General features: G+C 41.7%; 1 protein-coding gene across 3 annotated transcripts in view; it reads left to right on the forward strand.

Annotated features, from left to right (window-relative positions):
* Positions 1–18,689, forward strand: part of PRKCZ (protein kinase C zeta) — a 60,064-nt gene that overhangs the window by 2,212 nt on the left and 39,163 nt on the right. For 2 of the 3 annotated variants that reach the window (XM_042479207.1, XM_042479209.1), the window contains exons 2-5: positions 2,581–2,815; positions 7,642–7,763; positions 12,801–12,890; positions 15,102–15,152. In XM_042479207.1, the coding sequence (XP_042335141.1) occupies positions 2,745–2,815; positions 7,642–7,763; positions 12,801–12,890; positions 15,102–15,152 (334 nt within the window). In that variant the 5' untranslated portion in view covers positions 2,581–2,744. Of the gene's footprint in view, positions 1–315; positions 353–2,580; positions 2,816–7,641; positions 7,764–12,800; positions 12,891–15,101; positions 15,153–18,689 lie in introns of those variants that run through there. The other variant, XM_042479208.1, reaches the window with a different exon arrangement.

Here is an 18,689-nt window from a genome sequence, read left to right on the forward strand (position 1 = left end):
AGCATGTTGTAGCACAGTGATCCCCAAACTGTGCCCTTTAAGGGATTTTGCACTTCAGCTCCCAGAATCCTAGATTGTTGGCCAACGTGGCTGAGGCTTCTGGGAGCTGTAGTCCAAAACCTCTTAAAGGGCATAGTTTGCAGACCACTGCTATAGCGGCTTGAGCATTGGATAGGACTCTGGAGTTTGTTGCTGTCTTTTCTAATGATCCATGCCTTCTCATGATGTGGCCAAAGTATGATAGTCTCAACTTGATCATCTTTGCTTCCAAGGAGAGCCCTGGTCCGAGCTGCTCAAGAACCCATTTGTCTCTCTTCTCTTCATGGTACTCTTCTCCAGCACCACATTTCAAGTGAGTTGGTTTTCTTTCTGTCTGCTTCCTTCACTATCCAGCTCTCGTATCCATTCATGCTGATGGGGAATACTGTTGTCTGGACGGTTCTTATTTTAGTGCTCTGCTGTATATCTTTGCTCTTTAGGATCTTTTCTCATTCTTTCATAGCTGCCCTACCCATTCCTAGTCTTCTTCTTATCAGGACTCTGGAGGCCAAGGTTCAAATCCCCGCTTAGCCATGGAAACCCACTGGGTGACATTGGGCAAGTCACACACAGCTTTGGAGGACGGCAATGGCAAACCCCCTTTGAAGAAATGTGCCACAATAGGGTCAGCGTAAGTCGTAAATGACTTGAAGCCACAGTGCCGAAGAGGGGTGGCACTCAAGTGACACAACAGTTCCTTTCCCTTCTTTCCTTTTGCTAGGGAAGAAGAGGGAAGGGAATTGTGAAGGTGTTTGTGCCACTAGAGTGCCACCCCTCCTCTTTATATACACATTACTTGAAGGTAGAAAGTGAGTCAAAGAGGCTGAAAAATGTCACCGCAGTCACTATCGGCATTCTTTATGGCTTTACCTTCGGGTTTCACAACTTTCAGCCCTGTGCGGCTTGAATTTCGAAGGCCCTCACCAACTTGAAATGCCAGCGGGGACAAAGAATGTGATTTGTTTCCTTAGTAAAACAGCAAAGGAAGTTGCTGGATGGAAGAAGCTTTCACACACACCCCAGGTTTGCCTACAGGTTGACAGGCAAGAAGGGGAGGTTTAAATCTGTTGATTTCAGTGTGTATGTGCATGCATGTGTCGATCATTTGCCCATATTGGATGTAGTTATTGGCTTCAAAAGGTTGTACAGTCCTGATTTATGTGGAACAAAAAGACTGTCATGACAAGTTCTTCTCCCAAGGGATGTAAAGTCTAGATCCAGACCCAGGGCAGAGCTGTTGGAAGGGCGAGGGATGTTATAAGGAGTTCAGATGCTTGTATTAATGGCCCGATACAGACAGGCCAAAATAAAGCTGCTTCAGGTCACTTTGGAAGTATGGTGTTTCAATGATGCATGCGTCCTAAGAGTCTGGAAGCCACACTCTAGTCCTTAGGACTGGAGTGTGGCTTTGATGCGGCTTCTGGACTCTTAAGACACGTGTATCATTGAAACACCATACCTCCAAAGTGACTCGAAGCACCTTTATTTTGGCCTGTCTGTATAGGGCCAAAGTAATTCAATCTGAAAAGAAGGGGAGGTAGGAAAGAACAGCTCTTCAAACCATTACGCTCGTCCCTCCACTTTTGCTGCGGTTAGGGGCACAGGACCCCGTGAATATGGAAAAACCGCAAATAACAACCATACTGTTTTTAGCTGAGAGAACATGTCTCTAGGAATCTCTAGGTCCTCCAGTGCAACTCTGTGGTCAACATTTGCCAGACATTGGCCATAGAATTGCGCAGGAGGAGCTGCAAATGCCTAGCAGAGTGTTCCCTTTAGGAATCTCTAGGTCCTCCAGTGCCACTTTTGGCTAAAGGTGACCATAGAGTTGCGCTGGATGACCTAGAGATTCCTAGAGAGAACATATTAATAAAATCTGTGAATAATCAAAGCTGCGAAAGCCAAAGCCGCAAATGTGGAGGGACAAGTGTATTTGAAAGTAGGTGAAAGATAGGTAGGTATAACCCAAAGAACGATTCCGAAAGTGCCTAAGCTTCTCATCTTATGTATTATTATTATTATTATTATTATTATTATTATTATTATTATTATTATTATTGTAATATATTTGTAATACAGGCAAGAAATAGACAACGTTGAGGTTGTTTCCGTGGTGTATAGCTGGACTTAGTAACAGCGTGTTAGGAAAATGGGTGTGTTAGGAGGAAGTTGCTAGCACATGAAACCTTTTTATGAAGGTATGTAAAGTACTGGGAGCAGAAGCCGGGGAAGAGCAGATCAAGGAAAGGGTTGTTTAGAAGCAGGCTGACTTTGTGTTCGGATGCAAAGATGAAAACACAAGTATTGTGTGTAAAGAATGCACAAACAGTGTGTGCAAATTGAGAAAGCAACATGTTGAGAGATCTATAGATGAAGATTTTCTTTTGGTCAGAGAGCTTTCTTGGAACATTTGAATTAAGTTAGGATATTGGGACAATGCGAATTGTCTTGTTGATCACTTGAGTACTTATGTGTCTATTTCTTGTGTTCCAAATTTAGCACGCTATGTTCTAATATCCAATTAATGGTTTGCATTTTCAGTGCGTTCGTATCCCCGTTGTCTGCATACCATTTAATGAAGCATTGGAAGAAGCATGGAAGCTTTGCTTGTTCATTTATTACAGTTTGCCATTGCTGCCGAATGATTTGGAGGTCAAGTCTGGAAACCAAGGACATCCTTTCACTGTCAATGCTGCTTTAACACCATGCCTAGCAAAATGGGATCGAAAATGAATCTGAGGAGAGACTTCATCAGAGTGAAAACTCATTATAATGGGTAAGTCATGTTAAAGGGGGATGTTTGCTTCACCACACTATTTTTGGTAGTGATGTGTTCTTGGACATTACCTCTTTAACTGAAAATTTGGTACCTATGGCACCTATGGAAAGAACAGGAGTAGTTGTCCTATGCCACAAAAATATACATGTTTCAGCAAACCTTCCCCCCTCCCCAAACTAACAGTATATACATGTGAAGTGAAATATCGAATAAGGTAAGCGTTGGAGAAATAAACAAAAAACATTGTTGATATATGCATGCTATATGCATCTGAGGGAGTAGATGGAAGTCTACAAAAGCTTATGCTGCCAACTTCTTTCTTTCAGTTAGTCTCAAAGGTGCTACAAGATCTCTCTACATACTGATTCTACAGACTAACGCGGCTGTATCTTTAAGTCTATATAAATAACAGTTTACCAAATCATGATATAAAATACACCATGAGAAAATGCCAGCATGCACAGTAGCATTCCTGTCTCTCTATGATCAGACTGTAGTGAGACATCACTACCAAACTTCACAATTAGGGTCAGGAAGTATTCAGGGATGTGCTAAACAATTTAAGGTGTCTATTTGTGGCACAGGTCGCCTTAGAGTCGTCGTAAGTCAGAAACGACTTGAAGGCACAGAATGCACACATACCTTTGATATTATGATGAAACTAATAGCCTAGTGACATAAACAAGGCAGAATCATACCATGAATTATGGTTAAGGTTGCTCCATGAAAGCCTGAGAGGGTAGCTATTGTTGTCTTTTGGGTGTGACAGAGCTTAAAGTCGCATAAGTAATTGTGCTGGAGGACTATATTTCAGGCCACATTTACATAATCTTCCTTTACATGAATAATTCCTTGATTTGGTTTTGCTCTATACTGTTCTTTGCATTCTTTCGAATTACACCTTGTTGACTAAAACACTGAGGAATTTGAGAAATGCTCTTGCCAAAAGTACATGCCTAATCTTCAAAAATGCTATGCATCATGGTAGATTAAGGTGTTCTTCTTAAGTAAAGGATGATTTTCTCCTCCAGTGGCGTTAATGTCGACAACAGCTTGTCTTATTTATCCGAATCCTTGCAAGCGGTGGAGTTGATGTGATTCTGAATTTAGCTATCCTGAGTGTGAGGATGTGGCTGAAATATATAATGATAAGGAAGCCTGGAAAGGTTTTTAAGGAGAGTGTATTGACGGTAATGGCTGCAAAATGATTGTGCTCAAAGCTTAGGTTGGTCTTAAAAAATTATTATATTTCATCATTGAAGATAAGAAAATCTTTATGTGGGTTGGTTCTCAGAATAATACTCCTCAGGAATAATGCATGCTTTATTCAGCGTAGTCCTTCATGGGGAGCAACTCTTAACCAGGTCAGTCTCATTTCTGCCTGTCGCTCTGTAGCAGTTCTGGTCTGCTTCACCTTAGTTTTTCCCCTCTTTAAATTTGTAAAAATTCTCCTTTTTACATATATTCAGAGAGTGGGAAGAGTCCACAAGGGCCATCTAGTCCAAACCCTTCCCATGTAGGAAGATATAGTCAAAGAATCCCTGGCAGATGCCATCAAGAAGTTCTTCCTAATGTTGAAGTGGAATCTCTTTTTCTATCGTTTGAACCCATTGTTCCATGTTCCTAATCTCTGGAGCAGCAGAAAACAAGCTTGCTCCATGCACAACATGTCATCCCTTCAAATACCTAAACAGGGCTATTATATCACCTCTTCACAGTCTCTTCTCCAGGTTAAACATATCCAGCTCACTAAGGTCCCATACAGACAAGCCAAAATAAAGCTGCTTCGGGTCACTTTGGAGGTATGCTGTTTCAATGATGCATGAGTCCTAAGAGTCCGGAAGCTGCGCCAAAGCTGCACTCTAGTCCTTAGGACTGGATCTTGGCTTTGGCACGGCTTCCGGACTCGTAATACGCATGCATCATTGAAACAGCATGCCTCCAAAGTGACCTGAAGCAGCTTTATTTTGGCCTGTCTGTATGGGGCCAATGTCTCTCCTCATAGGACATGGTTTGCAGACCTTTCACCATTTTGGTTGCCCTCCTCTGGATAGGTTAACACGTTGTTAAAGAACGCAGTTATGATAGTAAGCCTTAGCCTACCATCTGAGCTCCCACAGTCTCAGGACCCTGACTTTTCACAAGAGAATGGGGAGTGCTTCCCAAAGGGCACCCTCTCCCCACAGATATATGATTTCTGGCTGATTTCATGTTGGCTGTGAGAGAAAAGTGGTGCAAGCCTGCCACCAACAGGCTTAATGCGTTAAATTTTTAACAACCAGCCAAGCTAATTTTGCGTTTTAAGGGTAATCTATGTTAGCATTGTGCTGTTCTTTTACTGAGCCTTGCCACCTGAAGGGAAGGGTCAGTCTCAGTGAGATGTCAAGTACACACAGCTTTGATTTTCCCTTGGATGAAGACTCTGCTGCACCAGGAGCCCCTTTGGGATGGGAAAAGAAAATGGACCCAGCACATCTCTCTGGAGTCCAAGTTTGTGCTTTGGAGGTGGTTCAGGAATGTGGTGGGGTCTCACATAGTTGGACAGGTAATGGGAAGGCATTGGCAGGTGCAGCTTTGGAGGTGTGAGTGAGCTTGGGAAATACCACCTCCTCCATCATTTATTGATGGCTAGGACCTTCTTTGTGAGCTGTGTAACTGGAGCATACTCATAGACAGGCAGATGATGGGCTTTGGGGAACTGGGGCAGGGAGGAGAGCTTTCTAATGGCCTAGATTAACAATCAACTTGGAAACAACAATAAGTGAAAGTGTGTGCAAAGCAGGGCTGGGGAGTAGTGGTGATTTTGGGGTTACTCCTTGTTCTACTCTGGAGTAAGATTTTTTTTCTTAATGTTACTCCTACTTCTATTCCTCTAAAAACCTCTTACTCCTATACTCCTTACTCCTATTCCTACTCCCCAGTCCTGGTGTGAAGGCAGCAAGGCAGAGCTTTCTGACTCTAGCAATCTGTCTAGTGGCCAAAGGGAGAGAAATGTGCTAGAAAGCATCATGCCTCAAACTGTTCATCCTTCCCACGAGAGGAGGCCAGTTGTCAAGGGAGTGTTTCTGATGGCTTTCCCCCTCTCAAGGTGAAAAGGAACTTAAAACATGTTTTACCTTTACATTGGTTATGAATGTGGAGTCTTCTATTTCCCCAGAACGTTCTGATAGGGAGGAGGAGGGAGAATGATCTCCGGTGGAATGGGATTCTTCCTCTGAGCAAGTATCCTCTCGACTGATTCTGATCTGTTTCCAGTTCTTCTTCATAAAGTGAAAAGGCCCTGGAGCTGTTTTCTAGTAGCCAGATGTCTGGTACTGCATTGGCAGAGGCTCCAGAGATCAGAATGGAGGCTAAACAAGAGAATTCAGTAGCATCCTTCCTGGAGATGTTTGCAGAGGTTATGGAAGGGGCATGGGCTCATCCTGGGATGGCACAGCCAGTTCTAGCTGTTGGCAAGCACTTGTATTTATGTAGAGTATCCAAACTGCAAGCCCTGTCAGTGTTCAAGGAACTTAGCATCATCAGACCAGACTCAGTCCTTTTCCACCTGGACCCTACCTTCATTCCCGAGGTAAACTCTGCATTCCACAGACCAAAGAAGTAGTCCTGGTGCCCTTTTTGCCCCAGGCCATCCAAGCCACTGGAAAAGATGTGGCATACATTGGATATGTACAGAGCCATCCGGATATACCTCAAGAGAATAGGCAGTTTCCGCCTGTCTGGTTGCCTTCATCACCTTCCAGCCATATTCCATGGGGAAGAAGGTATCAATATATACCTTGAGCAAATGGATCAGGGAGTGCATTGCAGCCTGCTATGACTCTCTGACAGTTTCCCTACTGGGGAACAATCATTCCACCAGGAATGCTGCCACCTCAGTGACCTTAGGCACTGATGCCCCTCTGGCATAAATCTACATGGAAACCTAACTGTGATGATGCTTTGTCCTGGTCATATCCCCATTTCATTACTATAATGAGTAATCAATCAGTCAATCAATCAATGTTTATTGATTAACCCATGGGCTGTCTCAAAATACAACAATGTAATAGCTAGTATAGTTGTGTGGACTCAGTCCTTAGATCTTATTATACCCATTTTGTTTCACTTATATTGACTGCCTGTTAGTTTTGTGATCCAGGTCCAATATACTCTGCAGAAATAATCCAGTTTGAGACTGTTTTAGCTCCACTGGTTCAATGTTAGGGAATTCTGGAAACTGTAGTTTTGTGAGACATTTAGTCACCTCTTTCAGGGAATTCTGGAGCCACAATAAACTACAATTCCCAGGATTCCATAGCATTGTCAGATTATCTCAAAGAAAACTTCTATAAAATGATGATTAGGTGGCATCTTAACACCAGAAAAGCTTTCAGAAATGTATAAAGGAGTAGATCATTCTTATTGGAAATGTAAATGACAAATAGAAACTATTGTTAAGGTACTTAGAAGAGGAGAAATGAGGATACTGGCAGAATTTGAAAGTGAAAATTGTTTTATTTAGTAATGAATAGAAGTACATATCAAGCTTAAATTGTTTAAGATAACTGGGAAAATGAGTAAATTAAGCATAGGTCAAGGTATAGGAAGTAAGAAGTCATTTTTAATAGTTGTGAGTGTAATGTTGGTTGATTTTGTACTCATGTTTGTAGATATTCTTTGGTTGTTGTGTGTTTATGTTTTTCCTTTTTTGTTTGTGATGTTAATCGATGTTTTGAGATCTGTTTTCTAATGCACGAAATATCAATAAAGATTATTTTTAAAGATTTTTTTAAAAAAGAAAGAACTAAACTAATAAATCTGTGACTTTGTTTTTTCCCTAGTGACATCCTTATAACAAATCTGGGTGCGTCCATGAATTACGATGAACTCTGTAATGAAGTAAGAGAAATGTGCAATTTACAACAGGAACAACCAATTACCCTTAAGTGGATTGATAATGAAGGTATTTCAGAGTCGTATAAATATTCTTATTCCTAATTATTTCTCTGATGCATTTTACAGTGCGGTTAATTATCTGGATGCAATGAAGCCTGTAAATGGATAACTTTTAATTCTGAGTCCTTGAAGGTTTTCACATTTTCACTTAACAGATATCAAGGGATACTCACTTCCGTTAATGTGGATCTCAGTTGAGTGAAACTCAGGATTGTGTCGTAGATCTCTTCGGTCTGAAAATTCCTATGAGCTGCATCCGCACTTTAGAAATAATACAGTTTGACATCACTTCAACTGCCATGGGTCAATGCTAAGGAATTATGGGAGATGTAGCCTTTCAGTGCCAAAGACTGCGGTCGTGTCACAAAACTACAAATCCCAGGAATCCCATAGTGTTGAGCCATGGCAGTTAAAGTGGCTCAGCCTGGATTGCTTCTGCAGCCATAGTGAATTAATGAATTAATGACTTCAGATTTTGTTCTGTGTTGCACAAATTCACCTTACATGTTGTGTGTGTAATTTTCCCCCACATGGACACTGTGCCCTTGCACAGGACTATCCTAATAACACTGCATTGGTATGCCAGCTATATACGCATGAAGCATAGGTGGCCTTGCACATGAATAGGGGTGCAGACAGCCCTCTGGCCATGTAATAGTCAGATGTCATGACAGAATTTGTACAGATGAGTGTGTGAGAATGCCACATGGTTATATCTAATGGCTGGGAAAAGGAGCTTTGGCCCATGACAAACCAGAATCTGGCCTCCTATAACTATCTGACTGACCCTTTCCAGAGCTACCTCCTGCATCTGAGAGACAGGAGCAGTAGGGCAAAGGAATGGGTGAATTGTTAGAGGGAATCACACTTTGTAGATGGCTTAGTGACAAACTTGCTGAGAGGAAAATCACCATTTCTCGGTACTGTCTGTTCCTAACTGTGTATGGGAATCGCTACATTGTCCGCAAGACCTTGGTGAGTGATAAGGAAGGATCAATGAATGTTCATTATCATTATCCACTGATGATTCCAGTAGAAGAAAGCACTGAAATAAATGAATGAATAAAAGCATCGAGGAAAGCAAGAATACATTTTCAGCAAAGAATTCAGTGGCACCCAAGATAACAATGAATTTGCAATCACATTTTCAAAAGAGTAATGGGCTATGCTTTCACAAGAAGAGATGATCTATAAGAACAAGGTAGATAATTCCAATAGTACCCACAGTGTGGTGAAACCGGACATGTGCATCCATCTCCTAAATCATCATCTGTGGTCTCATATGAAATTGCCATATAAAATATGATATGGGGAGGAGGGATCACTGTGATAGGAGTAATAGGAGAACGCACATAGTATTGCAAATCAAAGCTAATACTGTAGGATGTATTAGTGAAGCACCCAAACCAGAAGGACCTGTGTTATTGCATGGGACGGTTCAATGATAAACATCCTCCAAACCTGAAAAGAAAGTTGTCTTGAACTGCAAGGAAACAAGCTGTTAAAAATAATGAATGAAAACATGTTGTCAAGTGCCATGTGTAAACTTTGCACAGATGCCATAATGTCATTTGGTGATCATGAACTTATACACTCAGATAGGCAAAATGCAAAGCTCTGCATGGAACGTACAGTATCTGAATGAAGATCCAATACTTACTGTCTTGACTTGCAAAGTGCAAACTACCTTGCAAGAGTATCACATGGCAGGTCCCACATGATTACCTGTTTGTAAGATATCACAGCTTAGCGCAGCTCCATGTTTATCATGATGACTCTAAGACTGTCATGATTCCAAGTGTAAGCATTGATGTCACTGGGGAATTGGTTAGAAAGGTTAACAGCAGTGGAAAGGGTGCCCATAGTTTGCTATAATGCTGTTTGAAATACAGATAGTAAAAAACAACAACTATTGAGTGTGTAGTATGCTGTCTGCAAAATGTGATACAGAGACGATCAGACACTGGTTGGGAATGTGGCTTTGTGATAATAAAATGGTGCCTGTGGAAGTTGTTGACATGAATTGCTTCCAAACCTGGTAAATGACATTGCCGGGTTACAAACCGCTGGGTTGCAGCGCTCTCCCTCCGCCGCTGCTTGCAGCATCGGGGAGCTGCAGCCTTTAAATGGCGCGGCTCCCGGACGCTGCAGAGAAGGAGCGCGGAAATCGCGCTCCTTCTCAGGCCCCGGAAGAGGCGCTGCGAGTGCCAAAGGGCGCACTCACGGCATCACTTCCGGGGCGCCACGTGCGGACGCAGAGCGTCCGTTACGTCAAAATGGCGGCGCCCGTATGAACAGGGCTCCACCATTTTGTACGGACTCAGTCCGTGATAGGGCAAGGGATGTCTAGAAGAGATGCCCCTTTTCCAAAGTGGGATGTCCTCAGGACGTCCCTAATGGTGGTTTGTAACCTGCCTAAGTTAACATTTCTCATAGCTGTCCACTATGGACAGCTGTTATAGATCCATACTATGGGTATAGCAATGTAATACCACAAATAGTGCTTACAGTAAGGTTTATTCCAAGGAGCTGAAGTGCACAATTCAAGAACATCACCCCCCTGATGCTATTGGATGAGTTTATTTTCAAACATATTTAATAAGTGGAGGGCACTATGAAGTTTGCTGCAGCAGCTCCGAATGCATCTGTCGTTCATGAGTGTGATAGGAAAGAAATGTTCCAGGAAACAGCAACCTCTCACTATAATGTACTGAACATAAAGAGAAAGTGGAAAGTTTCTATCGATTTCAAGAATCCCAGGTAACTGAGAACAATGCTGTTGAGAACAGTTCTGAGGTAAGGAATGGAGAGAATGTACACATTTCCATTTTGGAATAAGAAGGAAATCCATGGATGGCAGAATATCACTACTGTTGAGGAAGATAGAAGGAAGGTTGTGCAGAACCAAAGAAGTGCATGGGAGAATTCTAGCAGAAGATCTTGTGATGTACTGCATGCCAGAGAGGAAGGAGAATGAGAACTGTGGGGAGGCAGTTCTTGAAATGAAGAAAGGAAAGTCTTTTTCCTATCTTCAGACACCATCAGAGCGGTCGCATATGGACTTTGGAGAGGCAGCATATGGATATCAACCAGGCCAAACCTGTCTGTCCATTGCTTTATTGAAAAATGGGGCCAGCCGATGAGACCAGCAGTTCTGATAGAACATTAACCATAGTAAAGAACACATGTGCTTTTATTCAGTCCTACAAATATTCTGTGTTGCGCACTGTGATAGTGAAAAATACAAGGAATTTGTGTAAGGGCTTGGTCGGCAGGTTTAAAATTTTGGCTCAAGATGGATATTTTTAAGTAGGGCTCAGGTTTACTTTTCTGTCTCAAGATGAATACAGGAGCTGTTGGTCAAAGCTTGTTGCCCAAAAATTTGCTTCCGTTGGTCTCTCATCCTCCTCCTTTTACACTGGGTTATGACATTGCTCTCAAATCAGTACAGAAAAGACTGTGGGATATTGCTTTTTGTGACCTTTGGGCTGTGCATGCCCATCCTGGTCACTGAGCGCATTGAGCAAACAATATGTTGGGCTTTTTCATCCAGCTGAGTATTTAAAGAATTTGACTTTTTACTGGGTCTCTGGGCTCTAATAAAGAGTTGTTGTTGGTGTATCTTGTCTTTAGGTGTGGATAGCCTGGGAAAAAGTTGGATACAGTGGGGCAGCCATTTAATACTGGGCATATTTCCCAAATGTATTGAACCTGGGATACTTCTCTGAAGAAGCCTTAATAGAATGACATTCTGCCCTCTTTGCTTTTAAGCCTGGAAAAATACCATCAAGTGACTTTGTCTCTGTTTTGGAACATAAGCTGAAGAACCAGTTGGAAAGGCTGTGGAAAGGCCAAGCCAACTTGATTTGAAACCAGGACTTTGAGGCAATTGCATCACTTAGGTCTTAAGAAGTGAAGGAGGGAAGTTGTCCTTGCTCAGCTACAGATTAGGCATATTGTTCCTACCTATACATAACCTTTGAGAAGGAGGAATACATTCCTGTGCATATTTTGGCAGGTTTTCCTTTACTTGCTGTAATGGCCACAATTCTCAAGTGTGCGACATGCCTTAGTTGGCTCTCTCTTATTCATGGGTCATATCAAAATCCATCATTTTGGCCCCAAAACCTGCCCTTGACTTATACATGAGGTCGACTTATAATTGCGTATATACAGTACAATACTTTCTCAGATATACTTCCACCAAATGCATCTAAGGAAGGAGGCTCAAGTCTAGGAAAGCTCCTGCTGCCAACTTCTTTCTTTCAGTTAGTCTCAAAGGTGCTACAAGATCTCTCTACGTACTCTATTTAGAAGAGCACACCAAAAACATTCTTCCACTAGTTTTTAGTCCAGAATCTAGATTTCAAGTTAGCAAATGGGAAATAGTTAACTTTGCAACTGAGTATATTCACCTCAGATGTGCAACTTAAATGCAGATGTGTTGAACAAGAACTGCAACAGAGTCTTGTTTCAGGCCTCTGTGTAAAGTCTCCACATCTCTCTGGTGCATGCAGAAGTTGGGCAACCTGCACTCACTGTTTCACGGCTGGTATGTTGCTCTCTCTGTATGTGAAATGGTAAATCCTGTGGCTCACGAGGCAGCTGCTTTGATAAGGGAGCATTTGGTAGCACTGGCATTTGAGCCTGGAACAGCAAACTCTTGACATCTGTTGGGGATGCTTTGATTGTGAGTTCCTGCGTGGCAGGGGGTTGGACTGTAGAACTGAGACCGTTTAAAATTCATTTGAAGACTACATAGAAAAGTCAAGGAATCAGCAGCGCACACTATTAAAAGTCCATCACAGTCAGTATCTAAAAGCCTGACAGAATAGGAATGTTTTTACTTGTTGACAGAAGGACAGCAAGGGAGGGAACCATCTTAGTTTTCCTAGCAGGGAGTTCCAACATCTGGAAGCAGCCACCAAGAAGTCCGTACAAGTTAGAGGTTTCTATGTTTAGTGTAATAGATTCTACATTCTGACAGCTTAAAAGAGCTTACTTGAACACATGTGTTAGTTCCTTTCTTTCTGTTTTTTGGTAGGTGATCCATGTACCATTTCATCTGCAATGGAACTAGAAGAAGCATTCCGGTTGTACTGTCAACAGAGACACGAAGGACTCGTCATTCATGGCAAGTGATACGTTCTCAGGGAATTTGTGGGCAAACAATGATTTAACCAAATTTTTTTGAGTGGTGTCCTGCTAATAGTCTGTTTTACTATCAGAAGCTTTAAAGGCCTGGCTATGTCGCTGCATAAATCTTACTCAGTTCCTATTTCTTCCTTCCCGTTCCTTCCGTATCATTTCTGGCTACTTTCTCTCTTGATTCCTTTTGTCTTGCACTTAACAGTCTTTGTCATGACATGACCCTGTCAAAGTGCAGCTGGCATTCTGTAATATCGCTTTTGCTGGCTGTTTGGTGCTGGGTGAGAGGATATTTGTAACTAAACCATTCATGTGGTAAAAAAAATGGGTCAGATGAACTGCTGTGGCCATTAACCTTTGTATTGTCTTGATCACAAGCGCATCCAGATCTTGTTTTGGTTGTGTTCTGCAGTTGTGTTTCTTCTTTGTAGGCTTTGTGACTCACACAAATAGCTCAGTTCCAACTACATTCAGGGGGATATGCTGTTTCTTCCGCCCAAACCTATAGCAATTGTTGTGACAGATGCCTCCCTCTCTGGTGGAGAAGCATGCACGACAGGTCTTACAGTGGAAGGTCTAGTGCGGAATTAAGTGGGAACTACATTGGTCATGTACATGGAAGAGGAGTGCGGCTCTCATCAAAACACTCCCTTTCTCATCTTTAGAAAGCTGTGATAGATACACTGCGTAGATGCAGGTGATCATTCTATGATTCTATGGCCTGTTACAGACTGCCAAAATAAAGCTGCTTCAGGTCTCTTAGGAGGTATGCTTTTTAAATTATGCATGGGTCCTAAGAGTCCAGATGTCGCCCCAAAGCCACACTCCATTCCTAAGCACTGGAGTGCAGCTTTGGTGCAGCTTCCGGATTCTTAGGATGCATGCATCATTTAAACAGCATACCTCCAAAGAGACCTGAAGCAGCTTTATTTTGGCAGTCTGTAACAGGCCTAAGATTCATTCAAAGAACCACAGTTACAGATAAGCAACCTTTTCTTCTCTAGATGTGACAAGCTCTTGCTTTTTATGTTCAGTGGACATTTGTGTTAACGGAAGAGACCACAAGGGCCATCAAGTCCAACTCCATTCTGCCATGCAGGAACTCTCAATCAAAGCATCCCCGACAGATGGCCATCCAGCCTCTGTTTAAAGACTTCAAGGAAGGTGACTCCAGCACACTCTTTGGAGGTCTTTAAAGAGAGGCTGGATGGCAGTTGTAGGAAGAATTCCACTATTTAATCCTAAAGACATGTCAGATGAGTGGCTTTTACCATCCTGCTACCTAACAGCTATCCAAACTATCCACAGTCAGAAGCCCTTATAGCAGAGCTATGGCAGGTTCTTCCATCTTTCCAGTGAGTATCCTGTTGCAAGAAATCTTCAGAGCTGTGATAGTGTCCCAACCTTCCACATCATTGATCTCACGCTACTGAGGTCTAGGGACCAAGCAGCTTTGGTCATGCAGTTCTTTCTTCAGCTTCAGCATGACTTCTTGCCATCATCCAGATCAGCTGGTTTGCTAGTCTCTCATTTCTATGCGTCACAGAGACTACAAAGAAGGAGCAAAGGTTACTTAACCTGTAAGTATGGTTCTTCAAGTAGCCATCTGTAAAGTCAACACAACCCACCTTCACCTCTTGCTTTGCCTCTTCCCATTGGTTGCGCATATTCTGTGGATTGGAACTGAGGCAATTGGGCAGGAAGGTACCAGGAACATGCATGGTGGCTGAGAGCTTCCCTCCTAAAAGATTGCTTAGTTCTAGAAGTTTCTGAAGAGGTGGCTGCACAGGCTTAGGATGACCCATTTGTGTGAGTTCACTGATGACCACTTGAAGAACCACATTTACAAGTAAGCCATCTTCTTCTCCTTCATACTGCATTAATGCTGGGAAAGCTCTCTCCTTTCTCTACCAAGTACCCACACTTCTATAAGTCCCTCTAGTGTTTGTTGCTTTTGTAAATCTTTCATGGCCCATATTCTTGATTTTGCACAGCCATTTGTTAATTATTAGACTTTCACCTATCCTTTATTTTATGAAACCCTATTATCCTTGTCAGTTCTGTCCTAAGCAAAACTGTGGCTATAAAAATGTAATATGTCATGAGTGCTTTTGGGTAAATGACAGACTGCTAGAAATTTCATTCATTAACAAATAGTATTTATTAAATATATTTATGTTGAGTTTTTTCGTTGCAGTTTTTCCCAGCATTCCAGAAAAGCCGGGGCTGCCATGCCCAGGAGAAGACCGTAAGTGGCTTTCGGTTTTCCTTTTCTACATGACAGGATAGAAATGCAACTTACTGAAGTGTGTTTTTGTTATGAAGGATGTGTGATTATTGATGCGTTTCACAAGTAGGTAATCATTGATGTGTTTTACAAGTAAGTGCTTATTGGCAATGAGTGAATATTGACATGTTTCACAAGTAACCAACATAAAGGACTCCTTTTTCTGTAATGAATTATGGAGTAATTATAATGAAGCTGGTATGTGAGAGATGTTTGGTGATCTGGTTCTAGCCTATGGCTGTTCACATGGGCCATTGCTATTATATGCATTCAGATGGGTAAGAGGTTATTGGATTAGTGCAGATTTAAGATTTAGTTTCATCTTTGCTGTTTACTCTCTGATAGTTTGGTTAATTTTATCACACATTAATACATCCTGAGCTAAGAAAAAGCTAGTTTACATGGTAACATTGGTGAGCCCTTTGCTTATGGATGGGGGAACTGATCTTTCAGAGGGAATGCAATCCCATGAGGAACAAGCTGTGATCCTAGCCCCAAATTCAGGACTCTGCTTAAGCTTGGTGAGCTTTGCCAGGACTTGTTGGCAAAGGTTGGAGTTGCAGTGCTGTGTCTGCTTTCTTTCGTTGGATAGGCCAAGAGAACAGGTAGCGAAAGAAACAATTTTTTGGGTGAAGGGCAGGGCAGACGGAATGCTTGAAGCCATATGGCGAAGACACTTCTCTGGGGCAGGAGGAAAAGGAGTATCTGGGTCAATTCTTGGAGTGGCAGGTGCCAGGCTGGCATGAGCTGCTGCTCAGCCAGCTACTTGGTTGCTGTGACTAGGTGGCAAAGGGACCAGTGACTGAGACTGATTGTTTTGAATGTACAGCAGAACAGTAGACCTAATATTAAGGAATATATGTTGTGGGGGCACTAGGGTTGTCACTCGGGAGGAAAGGAAAGGTTTGGGGACCACTGGTCTAAGAAATAGGAAGTGAGTCTTTCTTCTCTAAGCAACATGTCCAAGTAATCATCTTGGACAAAGTGAAATGCATCTATCAAAATCGGACCAGTTTCAGCCTCAGATCCTCAAGGTACTCTAGCAAATAAAACACTCCTAAGAGTTAGAAATAGAACCAATATACACTTGCCCCTTTGCTGGGGTTAGGGGCACAGGACCCCCATGAATGTGTGTATAACATGGAACTAATATGTGTATAACATGGCCTTGAATTTGTGTTTGTATCTGAAATTGTTTTTAACAATTATTAATTAATTGTATTTTGCAGTTATTATTTTATCAAGTATTTGTATACTGGTCAATGGCCGAATAAATTTTACTACTACCCCCATGAATGTGGAACAGCCTCAAATAATAAAAACACTATGGTTTTACCTGAGAGCACACCTCTCTAGGAATCTCTAGGTCATTGATGGCGAACCTATGGCATGCGTGCCAGAGGTGGCATTCAGAGCCCTCTCTGTGGGCACATGTGCCATTGTCTCAGCAGAGAGTTTACCAGAGTTTGTTACTAGAAAGCCATAGGGACATGGCACTTTTAAATAACTAAGTGGGTTTTGGGTTGCAGTTTGGGCACTTGGCCTCGAAAAGGTTCACCATCACAGCTCTAGGTCCTCCGGTGCAACTCTGTGGTTAACATCTGCCAAACATTGACCATAGAATTGCGCTGGAGGAGCTGCAAATGCCTAGCAGAGCGTTCTCTTAAGAAATCTCTAGGTCCTTTGTGCGACTTTTGGTTAAAGTTAACCATAGAGTTGCGCTGGAGGACATAGATATTTCTAGAGAGAACATATTAATAAAATCCATGAATAATCAGATCTACAAAAATCAAAGCCACAAATGTGGACGGACATTCATGACTATCCAAAAGGATATTTGAAATGCCACTGGATCAAATTCTATTTTCTCTGTGGTTTGAATAAACCCATCCACCTCTTTGTATATTATTAGTTGGTCGGACTTGGTTTACTTTCTGAGGTGTACTAACTAGCTCCTTTTAGGATATATTCTCAACATGTGAGCACTTCAATAATTTTCATGTTTATAGCACTCAAACTGTATGCAAACAGCACATCTTATTTCAGTTGTAATGCCGTTTTACAATGGGAATGAAACCTCTTCGGTTAGGAAGACACTATTAGCTTTATATTAACTTCTAGAGCTCTTGATTAGACAGTCACATTATAAATTATGGATTTGTGGATTTGTATAGATTAATGCAACTCGGTTGACCTAGTTCTTCAGCAGTACATAGAATGCTCAATCTGCTGCTGTGTTCATGGTCAGGTTGAATCACACTTGAATGGTTTGAAAAGCCGGCCTATTAGTATATGGTCTGATTTCTCAAGAAGCAATGCATGCATAGGAGACCTTCCTGGAAACCTGATACAGAGAGATTGTCTGCATTCTTTGATATAGATTGTCTCCAACGAACAAACACTATTACTTTAGGATTAATTTTTAAACTACATGCGCAGCTAATATTTTTATTGCATGTGTCAGCAACGCTGGTATATACCTCTCTATAGTTAGTTTGTTTCAGTCTTCCAAATGTCCAGATAATATCCTCACCAGCTAAATAGTATGGTAAGCATTTGCTAGATGTTCCTGCCATGTTTCTCACTGGAACAACTGAAGCCGAGTCTTTAAAACCCTTAGGTAAACATTACTTCCATTGGTTGTAAAATTCTCACATGTCTGGTGTTTACAGTGGGCTATATTTAAACCTTTGTGCCTGGAAATTATTTTCTGAGACGAGAGTGAGAAATTTCGATTTGCTCCAAATAGGCCGCCGCTTAAATTAGCAATCTGTTAGTGCAGACTAATTTTCTATACAGTACTTGCACAAAAATATGGACATTCTGGAATAAATTGAGCAGCAAAACAGTCGAGTGAATGGTTTGATGCCCGCTGCATGGTGAATGCACATATCCTTCATATTAAGATAGGATGAGATGCTTTATAATGCTTTGCATTTTTGTGAGTGCGATGCTGGCTTTTTAAATTTGTTTGCAAGGCTTGTTATATGGAAGGAGTCCTGTTCATTCTCATTGGTCTGAATCCTCTTGGATTAGTCCAAACTACAGTAGGCTCATTGAATCAATGGTTGAATGGAGAGTTAAATACACACATAACAAACAAGAACAAATACATACAAAACAGTAACTGCATCACAAAATCCACAGGACCTGCACCACAACATCGACATAAAAAGACTTCCTAGTCTTTAAGTTGCTTTTATTAGTCTAGAAAACAAGCATAAATACACACATAAGAAAAAACAAGAACAAATACATACAAAACGGTAACTACATCACAAAAATCCACAAGACCTCCAGCACAATATCAACATAAAAAGACTTCTTAGCGTCTAATCTTGGTTATTAACAGCTATTCATTGTCCTTTTACTAATAATCACATAGCACCGATACAATAATATTCTACTACTGTATTTAAACTATTGTGGGCTAGACAAGGCAACTGTTACATGGATTTGTCATTGGTTGACCGGCCGAACCCAAAGGGTGCTCAGCAA

The sequence above is a fragment of the Sceloporus undulatus genome, chromosome 7 (assembly GCF_019175285.1).
Source record: "Sceloporus undulatus isolate JIND9_A2432 ecotype Alabama chromosome 7, SceUnd_v1.1, whole genome shotgun sequence".
NCBI classification, from domain to species: Eukaryota; Metazoa; Chordata; class Lepidosauria; order Squamata; family Phrynosomatidae; genus Sceloporus; species Sceloporus undulatus.